Genomic DNA, 27,600 nt, shown 5'->3' with positions numbered 1-27,600 from the left:
CTTCTACTATCAACCCTCTTTTCTTCTCACTGCTCAGATGTTCTTCCTCTTTTACTCCTTTTTTTTTATTTAATTTTTTTACTATTCCCTTCTTCCAACCTCCCCTCTCCCCCTCCCCTATCTTCCCAATCCCTCATACTGGGTATCTCAGCCTATCCAGTCAGGGTTTCCACATCTTTTTAAATTCTTTAAAGTTTCCTCTCCTTAGATATATATATATAGGTTTTCCAGATTTTTAGTCTGTCGGACTTGAGTCTGTCAGATAGATTTGAAACATGTTCTATTTCTAGGTCCGTCTGATTTTTTTTTTATAAAAAACCGTCGGACTAGCCAACACATGATTGGATTGTCCGACGGACTGATCCTGTCAGACCTAGTGTGCCAGAAAATCCAGTCGTGTGTACGTGGAAAAAAGTGTTGGGTTTGTAGTAGTAAGGGAAGCATTGTAAAATCCTATATCTGTGGGCTCCAAAATGCTGGCCTCTACACACAATGCAGCCAACAGAGAACTCTGCCAGCCACAACCGAGTGTAACCCTTGTTTTGTGGATGTTTTCAAATGTGTTGATTTCTTAAAAGAAGACCTAAACCTTACATTAATCTCTTGCTATCCCCACCCAACCCCCTCCCTAAACTATTATTAAGATTGCAAGGGAAGCTTAGAATACTTACCTTTTTAAGAGCTTCAATCTTCCACTAGTAAGCCGGCATGGGCTTCTGTGGGGGAGGGAACTGTTTGGGGCACTGACTGATTGGCCACTCAGGATGAAGATGATCCCACTCCTACTGTGTATCAAAAACAGAATCAATTACCTGATGGTAAATAGAAGATGGCCAAAACCCTCAAAAGATAAATATTATGAAGCCCCAGTTATTAAAGTAATTTGTTCAAAGAGGAGTTGTGAAGATAGCTATCCTGCAGTCATCATGCATTTCGGTCAACTCTGGCACCATCACTGATCTCATGTAAGCACTGGGCCTACAGTAAGCTTTCCAAAGCTACTTTTTGGTTTTCTCTTGCAAAACATTCTAGTATTGAAGTAAACTGTAATATACATAGCTTTGGTTTCCAAATAAATATACAAGGTGGTGCTAAAGCGTTTCTCCTGTATGCAGTTTGTAGCCCCCCCAAGAGGGGGACCTACCTACCAAGGGCTGTTGATGGAGTAAGGGAGGAGGTTGAGCAGGAGATACTTTGTTATCTCGCTGTTGTGTATAATACATATTGCTGTGACAAGCAAAGCTGTACTTTATCTTAACGGGAAAGGACGCACGTGACCGGGTATGATTTTAACAAATTGAATTTCCCATGGGAAGAAAAATAACACGCTGCATCACGCTAGCGTGACTCACCTGTTATTACAGATGGATAACTTTGGATTTATGGCAAATCACATATGTTTTTCTTTCAGTAAAACACGTAAACAATGTTCCAAGACTCCAAAAAAGTTTGTTTAATCAGATCTGCGGTCAGCAATAAAAGTCCTGTTTATACTAACATCCATCACACGCTAGGTACACAAAGAACTGGTGAATGATTCAAGTCTGGATTAACAATAATGGAAAGACAAATGTTCTAGCTCACTACCCATGAAAATCAAACATTTGTATTATAATGCTAACGTTTTATTTAGCAACACCTCTCAAAATTTAAAGTTGGTTCCCTGTTTAGGGTTATAGAGAAGGTCTAGTGCTAGAATTATTGCTCTCGCTCTAACGTTCTTGGTTACAGTTTTTTTTTCTTATCTATTTTATTTTTACACTGTCCCTTTAATTTTTTATTTTTTTTGGGATCATTTCTATTCCTATTACAAGGAATGTAAACATAGAAATAGAAATAAGGGATGGCGGGTCCTCTTTATAGAGATATCTCAGGTCCATAAGACCCCAAATTTCTCTTATACCTATAGAAGCAAAAGATTTAAAAAAAAAGATCTTTTGCTTTAAACAAAAAAAAAATAGTTTATTTCCAAGTGAAGTCATGACATTGCTCTGGTCCTCCAAGATTATAGAGGGGATCGGAGATGATATGGTCTCTATGGCCAGCCGCATGAACAATCAGATAATTTCCCGGGCTCGTCAGTAAGGCCCCTTTCACACGGGTGGATAGAATTGTGCTTTTAGCTGCGGACAGATGACTTAATCTACCGCAGCTAAATGCACACAATGCTTTCCTATGGCTCCATTCACATACTGCATGTGACGGTTTTGTTACATGCGGTTTTGTGCAGATAGAAAAAATAAAGTTGACTGCGTCCAGGAACGATTTACTGCAGCTATCTGCACATAACTGCAGGTAATCACAGTGTACTATTTCTCCTGCAGATAGCAGCAGCAACAAGGAAAGAAAAACAATAGGAAGCACATCATCGCAATGTACAACTGCAAGTGAACGCTGTGCCAGGATTCTCTGAATTTCAAAATAACAAAACATGCTTTTAACAGCGACAGAACAGCTGCCCGTGTGAAAGGGGCCTTAAAGCATTAAACTTAGAAACAATAGCAAGAGATGGTGGGTCGAGTCTGAAAGTGATCCAGTGGCTAATTAGCTGCTCTAATCACTTTAATGAAAGAAAATCGCCCGCTGAAAAAAAAACATAAAAAAACAGAGGTTATGGCTGATAGCTTCCAATTGCAGTTGGCAGATTTGAATTTCTAACCTTAGATTTTTTTGTTTAACCTCTTCAGCCCCTGAAGGTTTACACCCCTTCATGACCAGGCCATTTTTTGCAATACGGCACTGAGTTATTTTAACTAACAATTGCGTGGTCGTGCGACGCTGTACCCAAATAAAATTGATGTCCTTTCTTTTTTTTCCAACAAATAGAGCTTTCTTTTGGTGGTATTTGATCACCTCTGTGGTTTTTATTTTTTGCGCTATAAACAAAACAAAACCAACATTTTGAAAAAAATAATAATATTTCTTACTTTATGCTATCAAATATTCCCCTAAATAAAAAAAAAAAATCAAATGTATCCATCAATTTAGGCCGATGTGTATTCTGCTTCATATTTTTTGGCAAAAAAAATCCAAATAAGCGTATATTGATTGGTTTGCGAAAAAGTATGGGATATTTATGGAAGGTTTAGCGATTTTTTTTGTGAGACTGCGACATTGCGGTGGACAAATCTGACATTAAGCCCTTGTACACACAGTCAGACATTCCGATGGAAAATGTCTGATCGGACTGCGTTATCGGATATTCCGACCATCTGACTTTTTCCGTCGGAATGTCTGACCAACAAATTTTGAGAGCTGGATATAAAATTTTCCGACAACATGATCCGATGATTTCCGACAACATGATCCGATCCAATGATTTGATTCCGACAACTTTGTCCCACCATATCTGCATGAGGCAGTCCTTAAGGGGTTAAACACTGCATGGTTTATGGAATTATAATTCATTTATCACATACAGTACATTTTGATTGATTGATTTTTTCATTGCACTGCTTATGGATAGATTATTGATGTATTGATCTATTCACCTTTATTGATTTACACAACATTTTTGTCATGAATTCTTTTATTTTATTATTTTATATTTGTTGATGCATTGATGTATTGATTGAATGCATCCCTTTTTTATTTGTATAAATGATTTGTTATGATATGAATTACCGTATTTATCGGCGTATAACACGCGCCGGCGTATAACACGCACCCCAAGTTTAGGAGGGAATTTTAAGGAAAAAAACTTTTAGGAGGGAAGTTTAAGAGTAAAAAAAAACTTACATTTATATGCCCATCAGTGTCATCTGCAGCCTTGTCCACCATTGCAGCCTTGTCCACCATTGCAGTCTTATGCAGCCTTGTCCATCATTGCAGCCTTATGCAGCCTTGTCCACCATTGCAGCCTTGTCCACCTTTGCAGTCTTATGCAGCCTTGTCCATCATTGCAGCCTTATGCAGCCTTGTCCATCATTGCAGCCTTATGCAGCCTTGTCCACCAGTGCAGTCTTGTCCCCCATTGCAGCCTTATGCAGTCTTGTCCCCCATTGCAGCCTTATGCAGTCTTGTCCCCCATTGCAGCCGTGTCTATTTTTTTTTAAAATTCCGCCGCCGAGATACAGAGCCGGATGTGTATCTCGGCGGGGTGCGGTAGTTCTCGGCAGGCCTCCGCCCGCCTTCGGCTCTTCTCGGGCAGCTTTCGGCCGCCTTCGGCCGTTCTCGGAAGCTTTCGGCCGCCGAGAAGAGCCGAAGGCGGCCGAAAGCTTCCGAGAACGGCCGAAAGCTGCCGAGAACGGCCGAAGGCTGCCGAAAACTGCCAAGAAGAGCCGAAGGCGGCCGAAAGTCGCCTTGAAGAGCCGAAGGCGGCTGAAAGCCGCCCAGAGGCTCAGAATTTCGGGGGATCGGCGTATAACACGCACCCAGGATTTTCCCCTGCTTTTAAGGGGAAAAAAGTTTGTGTTATACGCCGATAAATACGGTATTAGCTCTTTGTTCATTTTTATTTTGGGTAGCGCTATATGTTGATAGATAGTTTTTAATATCATTCAGATATCTGTACAGCAGCTTGGGTTGAAGGGGGTTTAATGTGAGCAAAGACATTTTTATGTTTGCTTATTGAAATTTTATAGTGACATTATATGCAGGTGACAGATGGTGTTAAAGGCCCCCACCCTGGCTTAGGGAAACTGTTCCAGTTTGACGTAGATGATGTGTTTCTCACCCTCTTCTTGTGAAGAAGTTGTCTTTTCAAAATGTGCACCTCACTGTTTTCCCCCCTTTTCTTCAAAATGTGGGAAGACTGCTCCCTCCTACATTGGGAACCATCAATACCATCTGTCACCCGCATGGGTGATTGTTTTTAACACCTCTACCCAACTACTTCACAACAATTTAAACCTATATCTATGTAACTCAAACAATATAAGTGTATGTAAAACTGATTTTTTTTTTTTATTTTTTTTTTTTTTTAGCCTTGCATATTTTGGGGAAGACTCTGTCAAGTTTTGATTGCTGTCTGTGTCCCCATTGGGCAGATTCACACTGACTGTTATTACCAAGACAAAAAGTAATGGGAAATCCAACCATTTACTCTGTTGTGGTGCCTTAACACATGCACATTGATAAGTGTTGCATTAAGGCAGCCTATTCCCTTCAATGGGCTGCCAATTGCACCAGAACGTGCCAAAAATGCATGTACTATTGTGGTAGAGTTTGCAAGTGTATTTGCAAATGTGTGCAAACCAAACCCCTGTTTTTAATGTGAACTGTTAGACAGAACAATTCGGTTTGTTGCAGGGCTGCTGGCAAAGTTGAGATGGGAATCTTTCTTTGTTGTTTGACATGCAAAGCCCTTCCATGTGCTCCTGGCTGTTAAGGCCAGTTATAAGTTGGGGCAGTTGCCATTTGTTTTTTAGCACACTGCTCTGCAATGCACATTAGTTGACATACAGGCATACCCCACTTTTAAGTACACAATGGGGTTTATTTACTAAAGCTGGAAAGCGCAAAATCAGGCTCACTTCTGCATAGAAACCAATGAACTTCCAGGTTTTATTACTAAAGATTAATTGAACAATCTGGGGTTAGAAGCTCATTGGTTTCTATGCAGAAGGGAGCCCAATTTTGCACTTTCCAGCTTTAGTAAATAAACCCCATTGTGTACTTAGAAGTGGGGTATGCATGTATTAGTGCCATTCAGAATGCATTATTACAAAGCAATAGTAAGTTTAGGCTAAAGTAACCAAAGGAAAAGGTGGAGGTAAATAATCTACAGGGATGCACCCTGTTTTAGTTATTAATTTGCCCAAAAAAAAAAAAAAAAAAAAAAAAAAAAAATATATATATATATATATATATATATATATATACACACACACACACACACACACACACACACACACACACACACACACACACACACACACCACACACTATGCACTCCCTTTATTAGGTACACCTATTCAATTGCTTGGTAACACAAATTTCTAATCAGCCAATCACATGGCAGCAACTCAATCCATTTAGCCATCTAGATGTGATGAAGGCATCTAGACATGGTAAAGGCATCTAGGCATGGTGAGGATGACTTGCTGAAGTTCAGACCAAACATCAGAATGGGGAAGAAAGGGGATTTAAGTGACTTTAAACACGGCATGGTTGTTGGTGATTCTATCTTGTAAATATGGACCAAAATCTCAGAGGAATGTTTCCAACACCTTAAGTCTATGGCATGAAGAATGAAGGCAGTTCTTAAAGAGGAAGTAAACCCTGATGAGTTTACTTCCTCTTTCATTCCCTGCAAAGGCAAAGCATAATGGATTACTATGCATCACATAGTAGTCCATTATGTGTCACTTACCTGACACAGGAGCCAGCGAAGTCACTGCTGTCACCTGTAGTCCGGCGCATCCATCTTCTTGTGGGTCTCGCTGCTCCGCTGCTGTCATTTGGCGAAGCCGCGATGACGTCACTCCTGCGCATGCACACGGGAGCCGTCACGTCGTCTTCGTCGTTGACGGTGCTGCGCTCAGTGCGCCTGTGCGCCGCTGTCTACGGCACATGCACTGTAGGCAGCGGTGCCTGTCTTTCGGCAAATATCTCCTAAACCGTGTAGGTTTAGGAGATATTTCTTGGACCTACAGGTAAGCCTTAATCCAGGCTTACCTGTAGGTCAAAGTGTGTTGTAAGGGTTTACAACCACTTTAAGGCAAAAGGGGGTGCAACCCGGTACTAGCAAGGTATACCTAATAAAGGCTCAGCTGGTATTGGCAGCAGTAACCCATGCATGAGACACAAGACACCCAGAAACAGTCAAAGCAGGTTTGTCCTGCACTTTTATACAGCAAGGCAGCAAACTGACACATTTTCAATGTAGGTAAGCTTGTTCTGCAACAAAATATCTGCTTGTCCGGGTCAAAAACGAAACTTAGGTCAGTTTCTGATTTACAAGGTGTCCCCTAAGGCAGTGGCCCTCAACATCCCCATCACCAGGGACTGGCCATGCAAAAGTCAACCCACTTATAGACCAGGGGTGAAGTTGGGCTGTTGGGGGGGGTCACAGCCTGTAATAGTAGTAAAAATATGAAATACTACTGACTGACTGCTAAAGGCTAGCATTCCTTGTCCAGGCTGGGAATCCAGTGCCTTTGAAGGAGAGAGGGGGAAGATAGGGGCGCCAGGCAGCAGTATAGTAGTTAGCTTTACTGTGAAATAAACAGTTAAAAATGCACTCACAAGCACTTTGTGAACAAAGGCATGTCACTGTAGAGAAGATGTGCAGGATTCAAGGTCTGGAGGATGTGGGATGGATCCAATGGTGAACTGCTGCAGGGGGGATTCCCACACTGGAGCCAGTGTAAGGATCACTGGAGCTGTCATGGACTTCCCTCTTGTAGCACCGAGAAAGAACTCTCAGGAGCACCCTCTGGTGGTTGGAGGGTGGCACTTCAAGATGTGCTGGCTCGCTCTGTCCACTACCAACCCCCACCACAGGGTCCAGCTCCCAGCAGGGTTGGGGACCCCCACCCTAAGGGACTGTTTTTAAACAAACAAGCAGCATTAACTTTTTTTGTGTGTTCTGTCAGCACTCAGCCTTTTCACCCAACATCAGGCTCCCACTACAGAGAAAGCTCTAAATATCAGTTAGCTTGCAAATATAAAGGCCTCTGGACAGATGAGACTAATCATGAGGTCTGGTTACCTGGTAAGATGTGGACCTAGGAATGGAGATTTTCCCCACCCAGATCTCTAAAATGACTCCAGGCTTCAATGCCCAGTCGAGAACGTAATAATATTTCAAGAAAACAAAAATTAGCTTTTTCCGCATCAGCCATAAACCCTGGAGCCCTTTATCATGTGTATGAGAGAAACCTAGGAGACACATACAGTACATTGTCTACAATCTTACAGGCCAGTGCCTCACATATTAAAAGATAAAACCATTCGAGTTATTCTACTTTTCTTTTAAAGCAGAATCTAGCTGAAAAAAATAACCCATCAAAAGGTAAAATTTTAAAAAGCAGCTTCAATCTATAGCCACACTGTACATCCTTATGGGGAAGATGGTAACTGAAAACTAAATGTCCACTTTAAATATAAATTTTTTTCTTATATTTAATAAATAGCAGTTGGATAGGTATTCAACAATGTGCACTGATATTCACTACAGCCTATGCATACCACAGCACCCGAGGGAACCCAACTCTAATTATTGTCTCAATTTCAAGGTAAAGTTCAAAAATCAATAAAGCGTACAAGATGTTATTAGCAGAACAGGAGAAGGTTAAAGCTTTATTGCAGGGAGAACCAGTAATTATCGATCTCTGTGAGTTCCTTGCTATTAAAACAGGGAGTATACCTTGCACATACTATCAATTGTCAAATGCCTTTAGTAATTTAGAAAGACTGCAATTGACATATTATTATTGGTTAGAGCAAAAAAGAAACAGCAGTGAATTTTGATTTGGCTGTCAGATCAGTTTGTGTTAGAAGAAGTATCAATCTGCAAGACATTTATTACTGTTTAAGAAGGCATTTTAAAATGACACTTTCATTAAGTTTACAAGTTCTCATGAAGAAAATACAGTACTGACATGTTACAATATACAGCAGTGGAGGCCGGTCCATACGGGGTGCAGAGGCGCCGCCCCCTCAATCCATGCTTCCGGACCCTAATCTACTGGATTCTAATGGGGTTTTTTTTTTTTTTTTAGAAGCACTTGATTAGAGCCGGAGGCTCCCTGAGCCCTGAGCCCACCCAGTTTTGTGACAATAGCAAATTTATTGTCTTCTATATTCTCCTCCCGGCCTATCAGGGAGTGAGTCCTGAGAACCATCACCCAATTGGCAGAGAGGAGAAGGGACCATATTGGCTGCCTATGAGGAGGAGGAGGAAGGAAAAGCCACCGTGATGCTGAGGAGATGCAGGGGAAGCTGCTGCTGGAGGAAGTGCTGCCCGCAACCTAGATGGGGTAAGTGGGGCACTGGTGACCGACCGACTTACCGACTGGGGGGGGGGGGCTGTTGGTGCATTGTTTGCAGCCCCCCAAAAAAAGATAATACCAGCCGTCACTGATATACAGCATCAGTAAATTATTGCAATACCAGTGTGTCCACAAACATGCAGTCACATTCCTATCCAATTGTTAATAACTATATTGGGTAACAAGCATATCATGATTTTGGATGCACTAAGGGTAAGTTTAAATGTGCCGCCAAATTGCCATGCCTCTGAAAGGGCTGCACTAAAACCCATAACTGCATGCATGGCAGGTGGTTGTGGGGCATTCGCGGTGCATCCCTATTCGCTTGAGAGGGTCATGTTTGGCAACTAAGGTTGGGCGAACGGTTTGGCCCAGGCATGAGTTCAGGCCGAACATTGGCTCTTTGCCCCATTCGGGGAACACCCAAATTTGCAGGACATTCAGCAGGTGTTCGTCCTGCTGACCACTCTGCAATGCGCTGCACAGTGCATTGCTCCCTGATTGGGCAAAGCTTTGCCCAATTGTGGCACAGTAAAAACTGGTTGTTAAGGAGCTGGCTGCCATGTCCTTATAAATCGATGAGTCCATCAGTTGTCAATGGGCTTCCCACTGAAAACGAAATAACAACATTTTCCGGTAAAAGATTTTTTTTTAATTTTTAATTTTTTTTTTAAAACGAAGACTCTTATGTATGCAGCCTGGCAGGTGAGGAAAGAGGGGGGACAAGTGAGTGCCCCCCCTTGAACCATACCAAACCACATGCCCTCAACATGTGGGATGTGGGTACTTTGGGGCGAGGGGTGCTCTGCCCTCCCAACTCAAAAGCACCTTGTCCCCATGTTGATGGGACCTTCAACAACTCAACAACTCAAAGCACCTTGTCCCACTGGATAGCAAAAAAAATGCTTGTTTAATCTAAGGTAGATGCTTACCCTATCCCTGGCCTTCTCTTCTCTCATAATGTTGGGAAGCTCTCAACATCCTCATATACAATGCAGGACTGTTGGTCTACCATTGTACATGATGATGTCGGAGATGACACGACCAAACAAGCAGTAAAGCGGAACATCTTCTTTGCTCCTTCGACGATGGCTTCCCTTGCTACTCTTACCCATACCAACCCAAATATCAATGCACTGTTATGCACAGGAAAGCACACCGTGGTCAGTTCTCTAGCTTTGCTGGAAACTCAGTGTGCTCTCCTCCAATGATAAGACAATGGCCTGGTCATGAAGGGGGTGAAACCTTCCGAGGCTGAAGTCATTAAATCAAGAACAAGATGCAAGATACTGTTTCAATTTCAGTTTTTTTAGACAGTGCAAGAACTTTCCTCTTAGCTCAATAGAAGAACTTTCAGGAGCAACTCATTACAAGTGGCTTGCAATAATATAGAGTGGGCAGGTGTCTGGACTGCTGTTGCAGCCGGTGATTGCTTCTCTTCTCTGCTGGTGTTGGATTAAGCTACATAATCGTTTGTTGATCCATACTTCTGCTTTGTTCACGTATAACACCCTCATGCTGTTTTGTGACAATCATAACTGAAAGTACTCTGTTCTTGTTCCTTATTATAAAAAGGCAAATTAAGCTCAATTGATTTCTTTGTTTCAACCAAAAGTATGTGTTCAGACATGTGCAAGCATTTATACATGAATCAAAAGATTTCAAAAAGCTGGGTATTTCAGCAGGTTTGAGTTCCTAAGTTTGTTCTCATCTCCTTTGCAGGGTAAATGGTTAACACACACACACACACACACTAGCCATACGAGTCTAATCCCAATACTGGGGAGATGTTTAACTACTCTGGGGAGGTATGAGGATACTTAGGGGAGGGGATAATTTATTCAAGGAAGGTGTTTAGTTCATTGAGGAAAGTATTTACTTATTCAAGGTGTATAGGTAGCACGCAGAGTTCATTCTGGTGTAATTTGATGGGTTTATGACACAGAAAATGTGTAGGCTCAGAAGAATTAGGTATTGATTTACCAAAGGCAAATAGACTGTGCACTTTGCAAGAGCCGTTGCTCCAGAGTTCAAAGTGGTCATAAACCCCATTCATGAAATCTGACCTAAGCATATATATCTGTAGTGTTTACTTATCTCTCTCCAAAGCCCCAAGTGCTGTTTCTCTCTGGGGCTTCGTTCCTCTGTTATCAGCAGAGTCACTTCTGACAAGTTGTCCGACACATGAGATAACAGTAGCTAAAAATTTGTGTCAAGGAGGGTGCTTGGAGGGAGATAAGCAGGGAGCTTGTCTATTCAGACTACAGATCTGCATATTACGTTGTTCCTCTGCGTATGTGGAGGAGGGGTGTTCCCCTTTCCTCCAATCAGCTCTCACACAGTGTAAGCCCAGACTTCACACCCACTGCTGAAAGAGGAAGAAATATTTCTAACACAATCTGCACTTTCCAAAGAGTGTAGAAAGGCGAAGACAGCAGACATACATGTAAAACTGTAGGAGGATTGTTTAATCTCTGTGTATCATCTGAGGCTACTCGCTTCACTGGGAGGGTTTACAACCACTTTAAATAAATGAGCAGAACCTCTGCAGACTTCTATCATCCAGTAATGTGCAAGCAAAAATGCTGTTTTTTTTTTTTCTTTCTTCGTAAGTGATTGGGTATTCTTTGCAAAGTGAAGCTTTACCTCATTTACTAAGCGCAGGAGCAACTACACTTCGCAAAGTGCATAGTCTATTTACCTTTAGTAAATCCGCCCCCTAGTGTTACTTTATCCAGGCTAAATCATCATAAGTGACACAGACAGGACCAGCGTCTGCCTGCACAGAATCCAGAAATACATTTTATGACAGTAGTTATTGTACTGTAGCTGCTTACTTTATTGGAGTGCCCTTTAAAAACTTTTTAAAACTCTACATTTCAGCCAGAAAATAAACTTCAGCAAATAGCATACTTAAAAGTGTTCATTAACCCACATGTGTTTGTGCTGCATTTGCAGAAACTACCAAGATTATCTGATTACTTGTAGGAAAACAGGCTTCCATGCCCAGGCAGTGAGCTCTGGCCTAAAGGCTGTATCTGCAGCCTTCCTTAGAATAATATCCTGTGTCCCTGCTGATCCTGAACATTAAGTCTAATGTGAGATACATCAGATGCCAGCAGACTGGCTCTGTCACTCTCCAGCACTGGCTGTCCCTCTGGACTTTGATGTGGAATGTGAGTTGTGGACAATTTTCCTATAGGAATATTTCAGCAGATAGGTGAACCGGTTCAAGTTTTTTGAAAATTGCACTGTAAATGATTTATTTCCTGATAGTAACAACATTTTACATTCGATTACACTCTATTGGAGGAGTAATTCGATTCTTTAACAGAATAAAATAAAACATTTTTTTTCATATGCAATACAGCTGGCAATAGATATGAGATGAGACTCAAACGATCTGGTCATTTTTGGGATGATCTGCTAATTTTCAAGTTCAGTACAACAACGTTTCAAACCACCCCCCAGGAACTGTTTTTGAAGAGCAAAAATGTATTGGACAGGTTTTATTACCTATTTCAACCACTACTGCCCTCATGAGATAAGGGGTGTTAGGATTATATATATTTAGGGGAATGATTTTTTAAATTTTGTCTTATTGAAGAAGTCCACCTGTGGTCTCTAGCAATGTCTATTTAAAACATATGGGAAATCACAGTGAACTAACCACTACTGAGTAGGATGAATGCTGGACCCCTGCAGAAAGACTCCAGAAAAGAGTTCTTCTCTGCAGTATGCTGGCTTAGAACGGGCTTTTCTACTCAGGCTTGGCTGCTTTCTTTATTTTATTCTTTATCTTGAAGAATTAAATTTCAAACTACAACTTACAACATAGGATACAATAAATGAGACACTGCGTGATACATTCTATAGGCATTAACAATAATTTCAAACACAAATTAGGTGGCCGTGCAACGTATGCCGATGTACAAGATCATACTAATCCTCCCTTTTTATTTACATATTTTACAGGGAAGTAAGTATTGAATACTTGGCTGCTTTCTAAAGAAAATCTGAAAGGCCGCGTACACACGGGCGGACTGTTCGCCCAACTTTGTCCGCTGAACAGTGTTTGGGCGGACAGTCCGCTCGTGTGTGGGCTTTCAGCGGACAGTTTCAGCGGACAGTTGGACGGACAAGGTTTTTCGGAATTTCCGAAAAACTGTCCGCTGAAACCTTGTTTGAGCGAACAGTCCGCCCGTGTGTAGGCTTGTTCGTCAAACAAAGTTGCGCGCATGCTCAGAAAGGATTTTCACGCCGAAAGCTATAATGCAGTGTATAGGACGTCGTATTTTTCGTCCCGTCGTACGTGCCGTTCACGTCATCGCGCACGGTTTCAGCAAACTGTTCGTCCGTCGTGTGTGGCCATGTCCGTCCATGCTAAGTTTGAGCGGACTGTTTGCCGAAACTGTTGGACGGACAAAGTTGGGCGAACAGTCCGCGCGTGTGTACGCGGCCTAAGACTTTGCACACTTTTTTATGCATCTGAAATGTATTATGATGATTTAAACTTGAAATTCCATCAAGCTTTAAACCTCAGGTGTACTAAAAGCTTCAATACCTTCTGGTGGAGTTGAGGGCTAGCCCAGTATGGGATGCAGGTGTGGTTGGAGCGAGACCTCAATAACGCCAGGAAGTTTCAGAGGTTTCAGTTTGGGTGCCAAAGGTTTCAGGGTTCCTGTGAAGACATCTGAGTTTTCGTCTAGTTTATGTATGTAGCCACAAGTAGATTTGTTTTCAAATGGCAGTTTACATTATAGCCTTGTGCCCAACTTGTACCCTTTGGTGTTTGAATTGAGGCCCTCGGGTCCCAGCAGTCAGTAGAAGCAGAATTGATTTGGTTTTAATAACAATAATTTCTAGGAGCATTTTCGAACATGTCCCTAGTCACTGACTGTCCCTAAAGCATGACTTCAGTCTAAAAAACAGTCCTGTAGAACAGTCTCTGGCTATTTCCATTATTAAGTATATTATAGTTCTCTCTAGCATTACATATAATAAATATTACATGTGGCCATTTGGAGACATCACAGGTGGCAACTGAGGTGCCCTGTGTATTGTAAGTTAACAACCCCTTCTTTATAGGCTAAGTTCACCTTTTCCAGAAAATAGCCGAAGCAATTAAGGGGCCCGAGGATGTATTAAAACCTGTGCAGCTTTGTAAAATGTTCACTCATTTTATTGTCATACTGGTAGGCCATTTGGGGCCCTCTGGAAGTCTGGCTGAACAACACCCAGTTAGCAATCTCCATGTTCTGCCTTGTTGTTAGGATGTATAAATTGTTGACGTTTACTCCTGTAATGCTGGAAGTGATCACCCATTGGTTTTTGCATTCTAGTAGACATTTTTAATTTGTTTCGTTCCAACTTAGTTTTTTAACAAATTTCGACAAATTAATTAATTTGTAAATATCCGAAAATAACGAAAACCTGTTTAACAAATTTTCGGAATATTCGTATATATAAATTTGAATATTTGAATATTCGAAAATTCAGAATTTTGGAAATTCAGAAATTCTATAATTCGGAAATTTGAAAATCTGAAATAATAACTAACTATTAATAACTTAACTATTACTGACTATTAAATTATAGGTATTGGGATTTCCTTTCAAATTTGGCTGTTAGTTAACGTAACAAATACGGATATATATGAAGTTACAAGCTATTCAAAATAACAAATAGCTTATCTAAACTAATGCAACATAACTAATTAATAATAATAAATAATAATAATAAAAACTTTTTCTTATTATTATTTTTTATTATTAATTTGTTCTGTTCCATTTGTTTACATGTGGCTTTCGTTATTTTGGATAATTTGTAACTTCGGATAAATTCGTATTTGTTACTAACAGCCAAACTTGAAAGGAAATTCCAATACCTATAATTTAATAATTCGTTATTATTAGTTAGTTATTCTTTCTAATTTTTGGATTTTCTTTCTTATTTTCGGATTTTCTAATTTTCTAATTTATGAATTTTCTAATTTTCCAATTTACAAATTTACGATTTTTGGAATTGGGATCATAACGAATGACCCAGAAAAAAACAAACAAAAAAAAAAGTAACACATTTTTCGGCAGTGCACATGTCTACATCCTAGCAACAAGGCTGGATGTGGGAGTTTTTCAGTCAGGTTTCCAGGGGGGCCCAAATGTCCTACAGGTATGACTATAAGATTAATAAACACGTTACAAAGCTGCACAGGCTATTTTCTGGAAAAGATGAACTTGGCCGTTAAAATCAATATGACCCCTAAACCTAACCTTTTGCCTAAGCCTGACCCTAAAACTAACTCTTAACTATTGCTTTATGTATGTAGCTACATTTTTAAAATCCCAGCTTTACTACCTTTTCGCTGTCAGGTTTGTACATTGTACGGACCTGACGGTGGGGGTTTCACACGCAATCAAGTGGCTGCAGCCACCAGGATTGTGTGTAAAATGGACATGCAGACTGCTGCCTGTCAGGTGAAAGCATTCGTGATGCTGTCCAAATGCTCACACACAGCCCTGGTACCGATGCCTCCCCCACCTGCCATGCTTTCCGGGCTCCGCATGCCCATCTGCGGGCCTGGGACTAACATGGCGGGTGATGGCGGGTGGAGGGTAGGGAGAAAAGAGCATACACACCCGCTCTCCTCCTCCTCTTCTTGTTTTGACTTGGAAAGTGACATCTATGACGTCACTTCCTGGGTCAGTGTCGCCATTTCCCCGGCTAGCTTAGCTAGGAAATGTTTTGCAATGCGATCTGCATTGCAAAACATTCCGTGGTGCCCAGAGTTTTTGTCCCCTATGCCAGTGGTCATCAACCCTGTCCTCAGGGCCCACTTACAGGCCAGGTTTTATGTATTACCTTGGGGAGATGCAGACTAGAATACTGCAATCACTGAGCAGCAAATGATATCACCTGTGATTTATTTCAGTCATCTTGCAAACCTGGCCTGTTAGTGGGACTTGAGGACAGGGTTGATGACTATGCAATGAAAAAAAAAGGTGAGTAAAAAAAAAATAAAGTTACACCCAATACACCCACATAAAATCCCCTGCCTCCCCAAAAAATTTTGAGGCCCTCCCACCCCCGAATATACGAACAAAAACGCATGCATCGGGGTGCCTACGCGTGAAAATGTTGATTGCGATACAATTCACTTTGGTGTGTTTTTTACTGAAATTGTGGATTTCCTAGACGTTTGCGTTAATAACGTGTGACATAAAAAATTGGAACTACCGCTCTCTTATTCTCTTATTCTTATTCTTATATATACAGTTTGGGGGTTTTGTGTAATCTTCAGGCCTAAAATTATTTTTAAACATGTGTGCAAAGAACGCAGCGAAAGGGTTAAAGATTGGTAAATGATTATTATTTTTCCTGGGTGTGATCATTTTTCAAATGCCACGATGAAAGCTAATTGTGCTGAAAATTGGGGTGACAAAACTTATGGCAACAAAACTTTACTGTCAAAAAAGGAAAGTGTCTGGTTCAAGGTTTCTACCGCTGATATGGAGTGTATCCAAGAGGAATACTTTTACGTTATTTTTACATTTTGTACACATTCTAGTGATTAAAATGTTATGTTCGGCAGTCTCAGTAAATTATTAATTGACTCCTTTCTGCATCTGTGTGCTCTGACATGTCAATGTTCCATGCCTGGGCTGGTTTATTCAATCAAAAATGTCAAGCTCTTAGTATGAATGCTAACCAACTGAGAAATGCTCAACAGAAGGTAAATGGCATGTACAGTATTTCCATTTCAGCAGAAAAACATTACAGCACAGAGAAGCACTGTTCCAACCGAAGTAACAAAACCATCACACAGAGGAAGAAATATGAAGACGCATGTAAATAAACATATATATATATATATATATATATATATATATATATATATATATATATATATATATATATATATATATATATATATATATATATATATATATATATATACACATATATATACACATACATACATTTATATATACACTGCTCAAAAAAAACATGAAGGAACACTTTGAAAACACATTCGATCTCAATGGGGAAAAATATCATGCTAGATATCGATACTGATATGGACTGGGTAATTAGGAACAAAAGGATGCCACATCGTTTGATGGAAATGAAAATTATCAACCTACAGAGGGCTGAATTCAAAGACACCCTGAAAACCAAAGTGAAAAAATGATGATGCAGCAGGCTAGTCCATTTTGCTCAAAGCGGTACTTATTAGTTTGTATGGCCCTCACGTGCTTGTATGCATTCCTGACAACGTCGGGAGACGATGGATGTTATCCTGGGGTATTTCCTCCCAGATCTAGACCATCACATCACTGAGCTCGTGAACAGACTGAGATGCAACCTGGCAGCATCAAATGGACTGAAACATAATGTCCCAGAGGTGTTCTATTGGATTTAGGTCAGGCAAGTGTGGGGGGCCATTCAATGATTTCATTCATCCTCCAGGAACTGGCTGCCTACTCTCGCCACACGAGGCCAGGCATCGTCGTGCACCAAGAGGAACCCAGGACCCACTGCACAATGGGTCCAAGAATTTCATCCCGATACCTAATGGCAGTCAGGGTTCCATTGTCTAGCCTGTAGAGGTCTGTGTGTCCCTCCATGGATAAGCCTCCCAGACCATCACTAACCCACCACCAAACTGGTATGCTGAACAATGTTACTGGCAGCGTAACATGCTCCACAGCTTCTCCAGACCCTTTCACATCTGTCACATGTGCCTGAGGATGAAACTGCTCTCATCTGTGGAAAGCACAGGGTGGCAGTGGCAGACCTGCCAAATCTGGTGTTCAATGGCAAATGGCAATTGGGCTCCACTGAAAACAGAGCCCACTGGAGGACCTCAGGCCCTCAGGCCACCCTCATGAAGTCTGTTTCTGATTGTTTGGTCAGAGACATCCACACCAGTGGCCTGCTGGAGGTCATTTTGTAGGGCTTCGGTAGTGCTCATGCTCTTCCTCCTTGCACAAAGGAGCAGATACCGGTCCTGCTGATGGGTTGAGGCAGTGTTTCTCAACTCCAGTCCTCAAGGTGCCCCAACAGGTCATGTTTTCAGGCTTCCCATTATCTTGCACAGATGAATTGATCAGTTTCACTGCCTTAGTAATTACCACAGCTGTTTCATCTGAGGGAAATCCTAAAAACATGACCTGTTGGGGTGCCTTGAGGACTGGAGTTGGGAAATACTGGGTTAAGGACCTTCTATGGCCCTGTCCAGCTCCCCTAGAGTAACTGCCTGTCTCCTGGAAACTCCTCCATTCTCTTGAGACTGTGCTGGGAGATACAGCAAACCTTCTGGCAATGCCACGTATTGCTGTGCCATCCTGGTGAAGTTGGACTGCCTGTGCAACCTCCGTAGGGTCCAGGTATCGCCTCCTGCTACCAGTAGTGACACGGACCCTACCCAAATGCAAAACTAGTGAAAAACAGTGAGAAAAGATGAGTAGGGAAAAAAAAAAGTCAGTGGCCTCCACCTCCAAAACCATTCCTGCTTTGGAGGTTGTCTCATTGTTGCCAATCTAGTGCACCTGTTGTTAATTTCATTAACACCAAAACAGCTGAAACTGATTAACAAGCCCTTCTGTTACTTAACTGACCAGATCAATATCTTTGGCGTGCTTTCTGAAACCACACCAAAACCACTCTATATCATAGAAGTTTATGGGCAAGTGCAGCTAACCTGCACAAAAAACACTGGTTAGCTGCGCTTTTCCCAAAGCACAGCAGGACCGCCTGGAGTAGTCTGAATCCACTTTAAGACTTTGAACACCTCTTTTTTGATGCAGCTTGACTTGAAATGTATTAACTGATTAAAAGTAAAAGCTTAGTTGGGCTTTAACCACCTCCCATCCGCGCTATAGCTGAATGACAGCTACAGCGCAGACCTTAATTGCCGGGAGGCCATCAATAGACGTCCTCCCAAGCATGCACTGTCAGCGCGTCCCTGCTGGGTGTGCGTGGCATGCTCTGTGATCACCAAGTTTATGAGGCCTCTTACCATGTGATCTGCTGTCAGCCAATGACAGCTGATCAAGTGATGCAAATAGAAGATCGGTAATCTGTTTTTTTTTCCCCTCATGCTGATAGCATGAGTGGAAAACAAAGCCAATCATTGGCTTCTGTCACAGTGACATCGGTCCCTCAGACAGAGAGCCGCAGCCGCTGCCTTGTCTGTGCCCCACCAGTGCCACCTATCAGTGCCCACCAGTGCCCACAGTGACAACCTAACTTTGCCCACCAGTGCCACCTATCAATGCCCACCAGTGCTTCCAATCAGTGCCCAGCAGTGCCTCATTATCAGTGCCGCCAATCAGTGCTGCCTATTATTGTCACCTACCAGTGACCACCAGTGCCTCCCATCAGTGCCACCTGTCAGTGCCGCCTATCAGTGCCACCTATCAGTACCCTTCAGTGCCACTCATCAGTGCCCTTCAGTGCCACCCATTAGTGCCAACCATCAGTGCCAGTCAGTGCCAGCCATCAGTGCCAGCTCTTAGTGGCCATCAGTGATACCTCATCAGTGCCCATCAGTGCTGCCTTCTCCGTGCCCATCAGTGCCACCTTATCAGTGCCTATCAGTGCAGCTTATGAGTGGCCATCAGTGCAGCCTATCAGTGCTCATCAGTGCCCATCAGTGCAGCTGCATCAGCGCACATGAATGAAGTAGAACAATTACCTGTTTTCAAATGTACAAACTATAAAACTAGTTCCGATGTCCCTAAATAAATAAAAATCACAGAAAAGAAAGACCTAAACCCCCACAACTACACACATTTCTGGTACTCAACAAATTCATAGCAGTCTAACAGAAAAAATGTTATCAGACACAAATATATAAAATTTTCCCATAAAAAAATATTTACTTATTCAATCTTAGAATGTTATAATTAACTTACGAGTTTATTCTTGTCTTTAACCTAACCTTGCAGTGAACCTGTGCTTTTTCCACGCAGGCGCAGATCAAAGTCCTGATTGACGGCTAGTGCCGGAGCTACTGCTCCAGATGCTACTGACAGGTGGTGAGGAAGCAATGCGACACCTTCTCACCGCCTGTTTTAAACCCATTTTTGCCAACAAACATGCTACTTTGTGTTTATGGCACTTCCCCATTGATTTGCATGTGTAGCGTTTAGCGAGATGACTACATCTTTGGTCATCTTTGCCACTGGCGCAAAGCACTGTGACTGTGGCATGTAAACATTTCTGTCTACTCCCTATTGCAGCTTATGAGAGCGGTTGGCAGGTGACAAAAATGCAGCTCAAACTTGCATGTTTGCCTCCCTCTAAATGCAAGTCTAAATGAGGCCTAAGGGCCAAAGGGCTGTTTAGAGGTCGGTAAAATCCCCTAGTTCATTGTGGTTCACGACTGGTTTCTAAATCACTTAAGTGGCCCTCACTCTTCAAAAGGTTGAGCACCTCTGCATTAGAGATAAGAAGGTAGACAGGATGACAACTTACTGCTGGGAGGTGGAGCTGAGCTACAGAGAGAAAGTAAAAGTGAAACTGGGAAGCTTCGGGTACACATTTAGATAATAAATTACCCCACGGTGATTGCAGCTACAGAGATTAGTGAAGGTTTGTCATAAAATGTATTTACTGCTTGTTAAGAATGTCCATAGTGTGGGCACGGGTACAGGTTACACTCTTTTATGTCAAGTTTATTATATGATTATTGATCACATGGTTTTGAATACATAAAAATTCCATTTATATGATCAAGAACTGATATTTAACAGTGACAAGAACAAGATGAGCACACAATTTTAACTTATGATATACAGTAATTTGATGGTATAAAGCCAGGAGTGAATAGAGAATACGTAAGATATGTGGCAGATAAAGAAAATCAGTTTGAGTTGCTTTTTTATTTTCTACCTAGCATTCCAGCATTTCAGTGCTTAAATCGAGATCCACACACTGAATGAACAGACTGCATGCAATCTCACCCAGCTCATGGCTGACCTCTGTGCTATGCGCTTCTTTCCATAGGGCCTCCTATGTCTCCTTCAGGGGCGTAACTATAGGGGGTGCAGCAGTCGCGACCGCAACCGGGCCCTGTGATGCAGGGGGCCCATGCAGCCCCCTGTACATATGGCCGGCAGCAGCATAGGCATCTAGCACACACTATTACATACCCCCTCCATATCCCCCTGGGGACAGGGACCCCTTCTCACCTGGGGGCAGTAACTTCATCTGCCCTGGAGAAAAGGACCTCATCTCTTCTGGGGACAGGGACCCCATCCTGTCTAGGGACAGTCCCCCAATGGGGCACCTAAAAATGTAAAAAAAATAAATAAATAAAAACTGCTGATACCAGTGGTGGAACTACAGGGCTCACAAAGGTCATACCTGTGACAACGCCCTGGAGTTCCACCGCCGGACTCGGAGGGAAGGGCCCTGGCTGGGGTTCAGGGGGGCCCTTCATGGTTTCTTGCATCGGGGCCCTGAAGGTTCTAGTTACGCCACTGGTCTCCTTTCTACTTGGAATTGTGCTTTCATGTACCATTGTGGTAAAGGTAACAGGATGTAAATGTAGGCATTGAGTGATGTGAGGAAATGTGATTCAGGGCTGTATTCAGACATCGTGCTCCTTTAAGCATACGCAGTGGATGAAGCCTTTTGTGTGATATGAATATTTAGTGAATACTACAATGTGCTATTAAAGGTAGCATACAGTCTGTGATATATACAAACTTTTTTCTCTTTTTTTTTGAGAGCAGTTAACAATGATGGTGGCCACAACATTTGGCCAATATAGCAAACAAGGATAATAGTATTATATACAAAGCTTTTTAATATGTATAGACCTGCAAACAAGAGATGGTTTTCTGCTTCCTGAACTTCAAAGAGCCTTCTAACTCATCTCAGCAATCCTGGCACCTCCTTTTATTAAGTGTTTCCACAATAGTCCAGAGGTGGCCAGAAGAAAGAACCTTCGTGGGGCTCCCCCTTTCTTGCCAAGCTGTTCTTTTGGTACCTGACGCTGTAGTTAAAGCTACTCTGGCACACTGCCCCTTTAAGGTTTCCTAAGTCTTTTCCCAGGGGATTTGTCCAGCCATCGGGAACACCTGGAACTTTTTGGAAAGAGACTATTAAAAGGAATTTGGGTTAGGAAATTATCCTCTTTGGACCTTCTAACAACAAGGTTCCTCCCTCCCACCCGTTGGGGTATGTTTAAGTGTTTCTCTGCCACCCTGTATCCAGGGTAGGCATTTTCTATATCTCAGGAATATACGCGAGTTCTCATAACTGAGCTAAATGATGGTAAATTTGGTTGCACTCATTGTTTATTTGAATTTAGTTTTCGTGTCATTTATCATTATTGCTATGTTTTTGGTAAATTAGTCAATCGGTGCTGCTGTCATTTCATGCCATTAGGTTGTGTTTCTGTGTCTTTAGCGTTTTATAGATTTAAGGTTGCTTGGGGTTGTGGCCTGCAGTCCCCAAGAAAAAATAAGGAATACATCTGCCATTATGGTAATTACAGCCCTGCTGTGATGAGTGAAATGGACATCTCTTGCCTATAGACATATCTTGAGGATACTTATAGGTTTTGCCTACACAAACTCTTTAAAGTGAAAGTCTTGGCACAAAAAAAGTCTAAAAAGCTCCTTGCAAAAGAATCTCTCTTGAAGAGCTACAGTAGTTGAAAGCTTTTAGAATCAAAGTCTCTGGGCATGTGAAATGCCTGAGTCTCCCACTGTGGGGTTCCATCCATAGGCTCCTATGCCACTATTTTGTCCTGTACTAACATGGGAACCAGAGGATGGAATCAAAGAAAATCACTGTAGACACAGGCATCCTGCAAATGTGTGGCCGATATGAAAGATGAGGGATCACCCACCATAGTTCTTCAAGACAGCAAGATCAGGGTCACTGCCTGCTAGAGAGGTCCGTATTCCTTTTTCTTTTTGTTTGCAGGAAGCCTTCTTTTGTACATTATTTTGTGGTGACAGTTACTTTAATAACAATTTTAATAAAGAGATATATAAACACAAAAGCAGGTCCTACCTATTGTGGTTATAACAGTCCCAGCAAAGAAGAACGAGCTGCCCAAGTCCCAGTGGCTGTTTTGGCTGGAGCCGTTTCCCAGAGGTATTATTCCCGCATTAATGGCAGCCATTACATGCTGTAAGTTTGAAATAAAGTTGTTAGAACAAGGCAGTAATGACAAATGAGACATCGTTTTTCAGAACACAAGCTGGCTGTGGGCCAACGGTGTTTGGCCGTAGTCAAGTACACAGTGGGTGCATTGCTGAAGGCCTATAGGACTCAATGTGCCTTCCCAGAAGCTATAGAGATCTGCTCCATATACCTTAAATGTCACCTTCTGGTGCAGGGGTGCCCAACCAGTGGCCGGCTGAGCCCTCTGATGTGGCCCGCAACCTCCTTCTGTGGGATGGCAGATTGGCAAGCCCAGATCGTGGGTTGCAGACAGCCATCCCAGAGCATCTGTGTTGTTAATGAAGCCCGCAAAGCAAGCAGCTGTGGAGCAGAGCTGTATAAACAGTACTGCTAAACAGTACTGCTAAACAGTAAAGTTAGCCTAATTTTTTTGTATAATGTGAAAGATGATGTTACGCCACGAGAATCATGAGAGAATCATGCTCTTTATTCTGAGCAAAAAAAAAATTGTGATTATCGTTTTAGCCAGAATCGTGCAGTTCTAGTGTATATGCAAAGGCTGCCATCTTGGTAGAGGAGCAGGGCTTTGCATCCTCATGTCAGCGCTGCCCCTTAATGACTACTTGGGGAATCTTCAAGAAGCAGCAATAGTGGTGAGGGAAACACAGATCAACAGAATGCATTAAGCAGAAGCAGGGAGATCCTTATACTGCAGGTCCTCAGGTACAGCTTCACCTCCAGCTAGAAGAATAGTGAGTGGCACAGTACTCGCATTACCATTTCTCACTCCAAAACTTGTGAGACTAGCAGTCAGAGGCATGTCCTTGATAAACATATACCAAAGACAAATAGATATTAGGCTACAGAACAGTAGTGCCTAGGTCAGGAAGTTAAATGCTATTTTTCAACAGGAATTCAGGACAAACTTGTGTATTTTTAGGACACTCCTTAGACACAATTAACATTTCTAGATATTGCCTATAAGATAGTAAGCTCTTTTTGGGGACAAGAACCTAAGCACCATGTAATTAACCCCTACTATAAGAGATTAGCCTGGGAGCTGCTGAATCCGTTGCAAGTTGGAACACATAGCATTTTTACACATGGCCATAGCTTGGAAGAATAAAGTCTCTTTTACAAACCGAGTCCTCGGTCCTTTTAGCCTTGGCTGTCCCTATTTTACCTCTGTTGTATAGAACACTATGAAAAAACATATTATTTAAAGTGCATCTTAAAGGGTTAGTTCACCTTTACAAAAAAAAACCTGCCTATGCAGATTAGGGGTGTCTGTAGATAAAAACAAACTGTGTAGCTCTGACTAAAGTCGAATAAGGCCCTTGCTATAGGTGTAGGCCATTTACATACCTCATGCAGCCTGACTGGAATACTCCCAGGATGTTTCTAAGTGAGGCCTAGTTGTTAATGCTCGCCTCCACCATCACAGGAGTGAGCTTTTTCTCTGATTCAAACCCCCTCACATGTGTTTTCTCTCCCCTGATGTAGTAGTTCTGTGCTCAGCGTTCCAGAGCTCACTCCTGCGATGGTGGAGGTGAGCAGTAACGACCAAGCCTTACTTAACAAGTCTTAACAATGTCCTGGGAGTATTCTACTCAGGCTTCATAAGGTATGTAAATGGTCTACACCTATAGCAAGGGCATTATCCAACTTTAATAAGAGCTGCACAGGATGTTTTTATCTACAGATGCCCCTTGTCTGCATAGGCAGTTTTTTGGTAAAGTTAAAACTTTTTAATTTTTTATTTTTGTTTTAATTGAGGGGTCGGGAGTCAGAAACCCTACAGCTTTAAATATGAAAAAGTTTCTTGCTCTAAACCAAGGGTGTCCAACCTTTTGAGCATCCTGGGCCACACAGGAAGAAGAGGAATTGTCTTGGGCCACACATAAAATACACTAACAATAAGCTGATGAGCAGAAAAGTTAGCCAGATCACAGGTTAACAATCACTGATGCAGATAATACACTTAGCTATCATGTTTCCACGAAAATAAGACCTATCCTGAAAATAAAACCTACTGTTATTTTCGAGAAGGGCTGCAATATAAACCCTACCCCCAAAATAAGCCCTAGTTTAAAATGCTTATAAAATCCCATAATCCACTCTATTACAGTAGTATATAATGTACACTGTGTGTGTTTCTGTAATAGAATTGTGCCAAATACCTTAGGTTCAGCGCCGTACGGTGCTCAGCTGACTTCCCGCTGCTCTCCTCCTCTTTTACCAGCTGTCTGCGGGGATCCCCCCCACCCCCCCCCCCCCGGGCAGTGCTCAGAGTAGGGAAGAGAGCTCCGGCAGATCATGGAAGAGCCGATTGGCGCTGTAACAAAGGTATTTGGCACAATTACAGAAACACACACATTGTACATTATATACTACATTAATAGAGTGGATTATAGGATTTTACAAGCATTTTAACTCACACTCGGTATTCCTGACAGGCAGGGAGGGAGAGGGGAAGAGAAGACAGCACATTACATGATAAGACCTACCCTGAAATTAAGCACAGTGTCTTTTGTTGCCAAAATGAATATAAGACCTTGACTTATTTTCGGGGAAACACAGTAAACTTCATTTTTTTGTAATATTTTTTATCATAAATGTAAAAAGAGGGCAACATAAAATAAGTGTGATTTTTGACACTGTTTTTGATAAACTAACATATACACATCTGGTTGGATGGATGTAGCAGCAATTCTCAATTAATTCTCAAAGTGTTCATCAGATATTTTGGTTCTAATTTTGCCCGTTATGTGCTTCAGCCTTGAAAATAGTTGCTCACAAATATAGCTTCTGTCGGAAACGGATGACATGAATCAGGCACGATTGTAAAGAGTGGGAAATTTTACTTTGGGAATCTATGGCTGCATTTTTACAAAAAAAAAAAAAAAATCTACATTTTTAAGTCAGTTTACCATTTTGTGTTGGGCTGCATTCACAGCCGTCTTGGCCCGCATGTGGCCCATTGGCCCCAGGTTGGACACCCCAGCTCTAAACTTTCGGTCAAACTCTTAAACTGTTGCATTTGCTATTTCCAATTGCTGAAAAAAAGGAAAAAGCAGCTGGTAAAAATCATCATTATTTGCATATGCAAAAAAATAAAAAAATCTGCATCTCCTGGTCCTTTAAACAGGGGGTGTTTCAGGAGTGTGTCCTCCACCTGCATTTTGTGTGCTACAAGGTGTCCCTAGTTCCTGGGAAGTTGGGAGGTTTGCACAACACTGCTTTTGGTTTCAGATGACATTGCATTCACTGTTTTAACTGCAGAACACAAAGCATAAGATGTGCCTGTTCCATGACGGTTGCTAGGCAACTTGAGCTATGCCCCCTTAAACCTGGCATAATGTCTGCTACAGGCGTGACAGCTGGAGAGTGTAACAAATTGTATTGATCTAATGCAGAAATTACCAAAGATATAATATATCCAGGAAACTGTGATGTACTTCCAGTCCTCTCATCCACTTCCATCTGCCAGACACGTGATAGAAATACATAACCCCACATATTAAAGCAAATACTCACTCCAAATTACCAAGAAGGAATTCTTCCTTCATTCCGCTCATCAACAACAGCGGAAAGAACATTTTTATCTTTTCCTTTTATTTTTATAAACATGGCAAAGAAATCAGCTTGTGCATAATGTATACGATTTAAAAAAAAAAAAAAGTATTTTTTCATTCATTAGGTATATATACATAGAGGCAACCATATTCGCTCATTATGTAGGCAGTATTGTTTAACTGGGGTTCCGCGGCACCCTGGTGGGTAAACTAGGGTTGTAAGGGGTACCATGATACTGCTAGTATTTTTGCACAGCATCGTGCATTTCCATGGTGCAGGCGGACCGGCCATCAGCACCATCAAAACTCATGACTCTGATACAGGGCAGCCCTAGCTTTCAGAAGGGGATGGACACCGATGTGAAGGGAGGGGATAGGGCACTAAGGACTCTAACCCTTGGTACACACTAGTGGGGAATGTTTGTGGGCACATATCACGGGTACGACAGCCCATTCATTTGCATAGGCTGCTGTACCTGGGTGAAACGTGGACAAAGAAGTCCCTTGTACTTCTTTTAAAAAATTGCACAGAACCTAAATACATGGTGCTTGGTATGCATGAAAATGCACCATGGGTGCTGATGCGTGAGGGGTGCCATTAGGAATTAAAGAAAAAGTGCAACGCTTTTCTGTGTAAGTTGAAAATGCACACATTCCCGACCTGCATTAATGTGAACCTAGGTTGAATGAGGACTCTGATGTAAAAGGGGGGGGGCTGAGGATTCAAGATTTTGCATACTTTCAAAGGGTACCATGACTAAAGAAAGGTTGGGAAACACAAATGTTCGCCATAACAATAATTCCTCTGATTTCCTCAATCCTTCTTTTTATGATCCAACGTAAAGACCTCTATGACAAAATGTAAAATTTGAAGGCTGAACTCTAGTTAGCCTTAAAATATTAATATGCAAAGTTTAATAATCTGGGGGGGGGTGGGGGAG

The 27,600-nt window shown here is 41.9% G+C and overlaps 1 protein-coding gene across 1 annotated transcript in view; it reads right to left on the bottom strand.

Moving 5' to 3' along the window:
* KCNK2 (potassium two pore domain channel subfamily K member 2) overlaps positions 1-27,600 on the bottom strand; it is a 201,510-nt gene that overhangs the window by 95,077 nt on the left and 78,833 nt on the right. Inside the window, exon 3 of the mRNA XM_077485766.1 lies at positions 22,971-23,088. Within this exon, the coding sequence (XP_077341892.1) occupies positions 22,971-23,088 (118 nt within the window). The remainder of the gene's footprint in view (positions 1-22,970; positions 23,089-27,600) is intronic.

This window comes from Lithobates pipiens, unplaced genomic scaffold (genome assembly GCF_037356315.1).
Source record: "Lithobates pipiens isolate NorthernLeopardFrog02 unplaced genomic scaffold, aLitPip1_a1.2 Scaffold_18, whole genome shotgun sequence".
NCBI lineage: Eukaryota > Metazoa > Chordata > Amphibia > Anura > Ranidae > Lithobates > Lithobates pipiens.
Note: the sequence above shows the minus strand (reverse complement) of the source record. Positions and strands in the feature narration are given on the sequence as shown.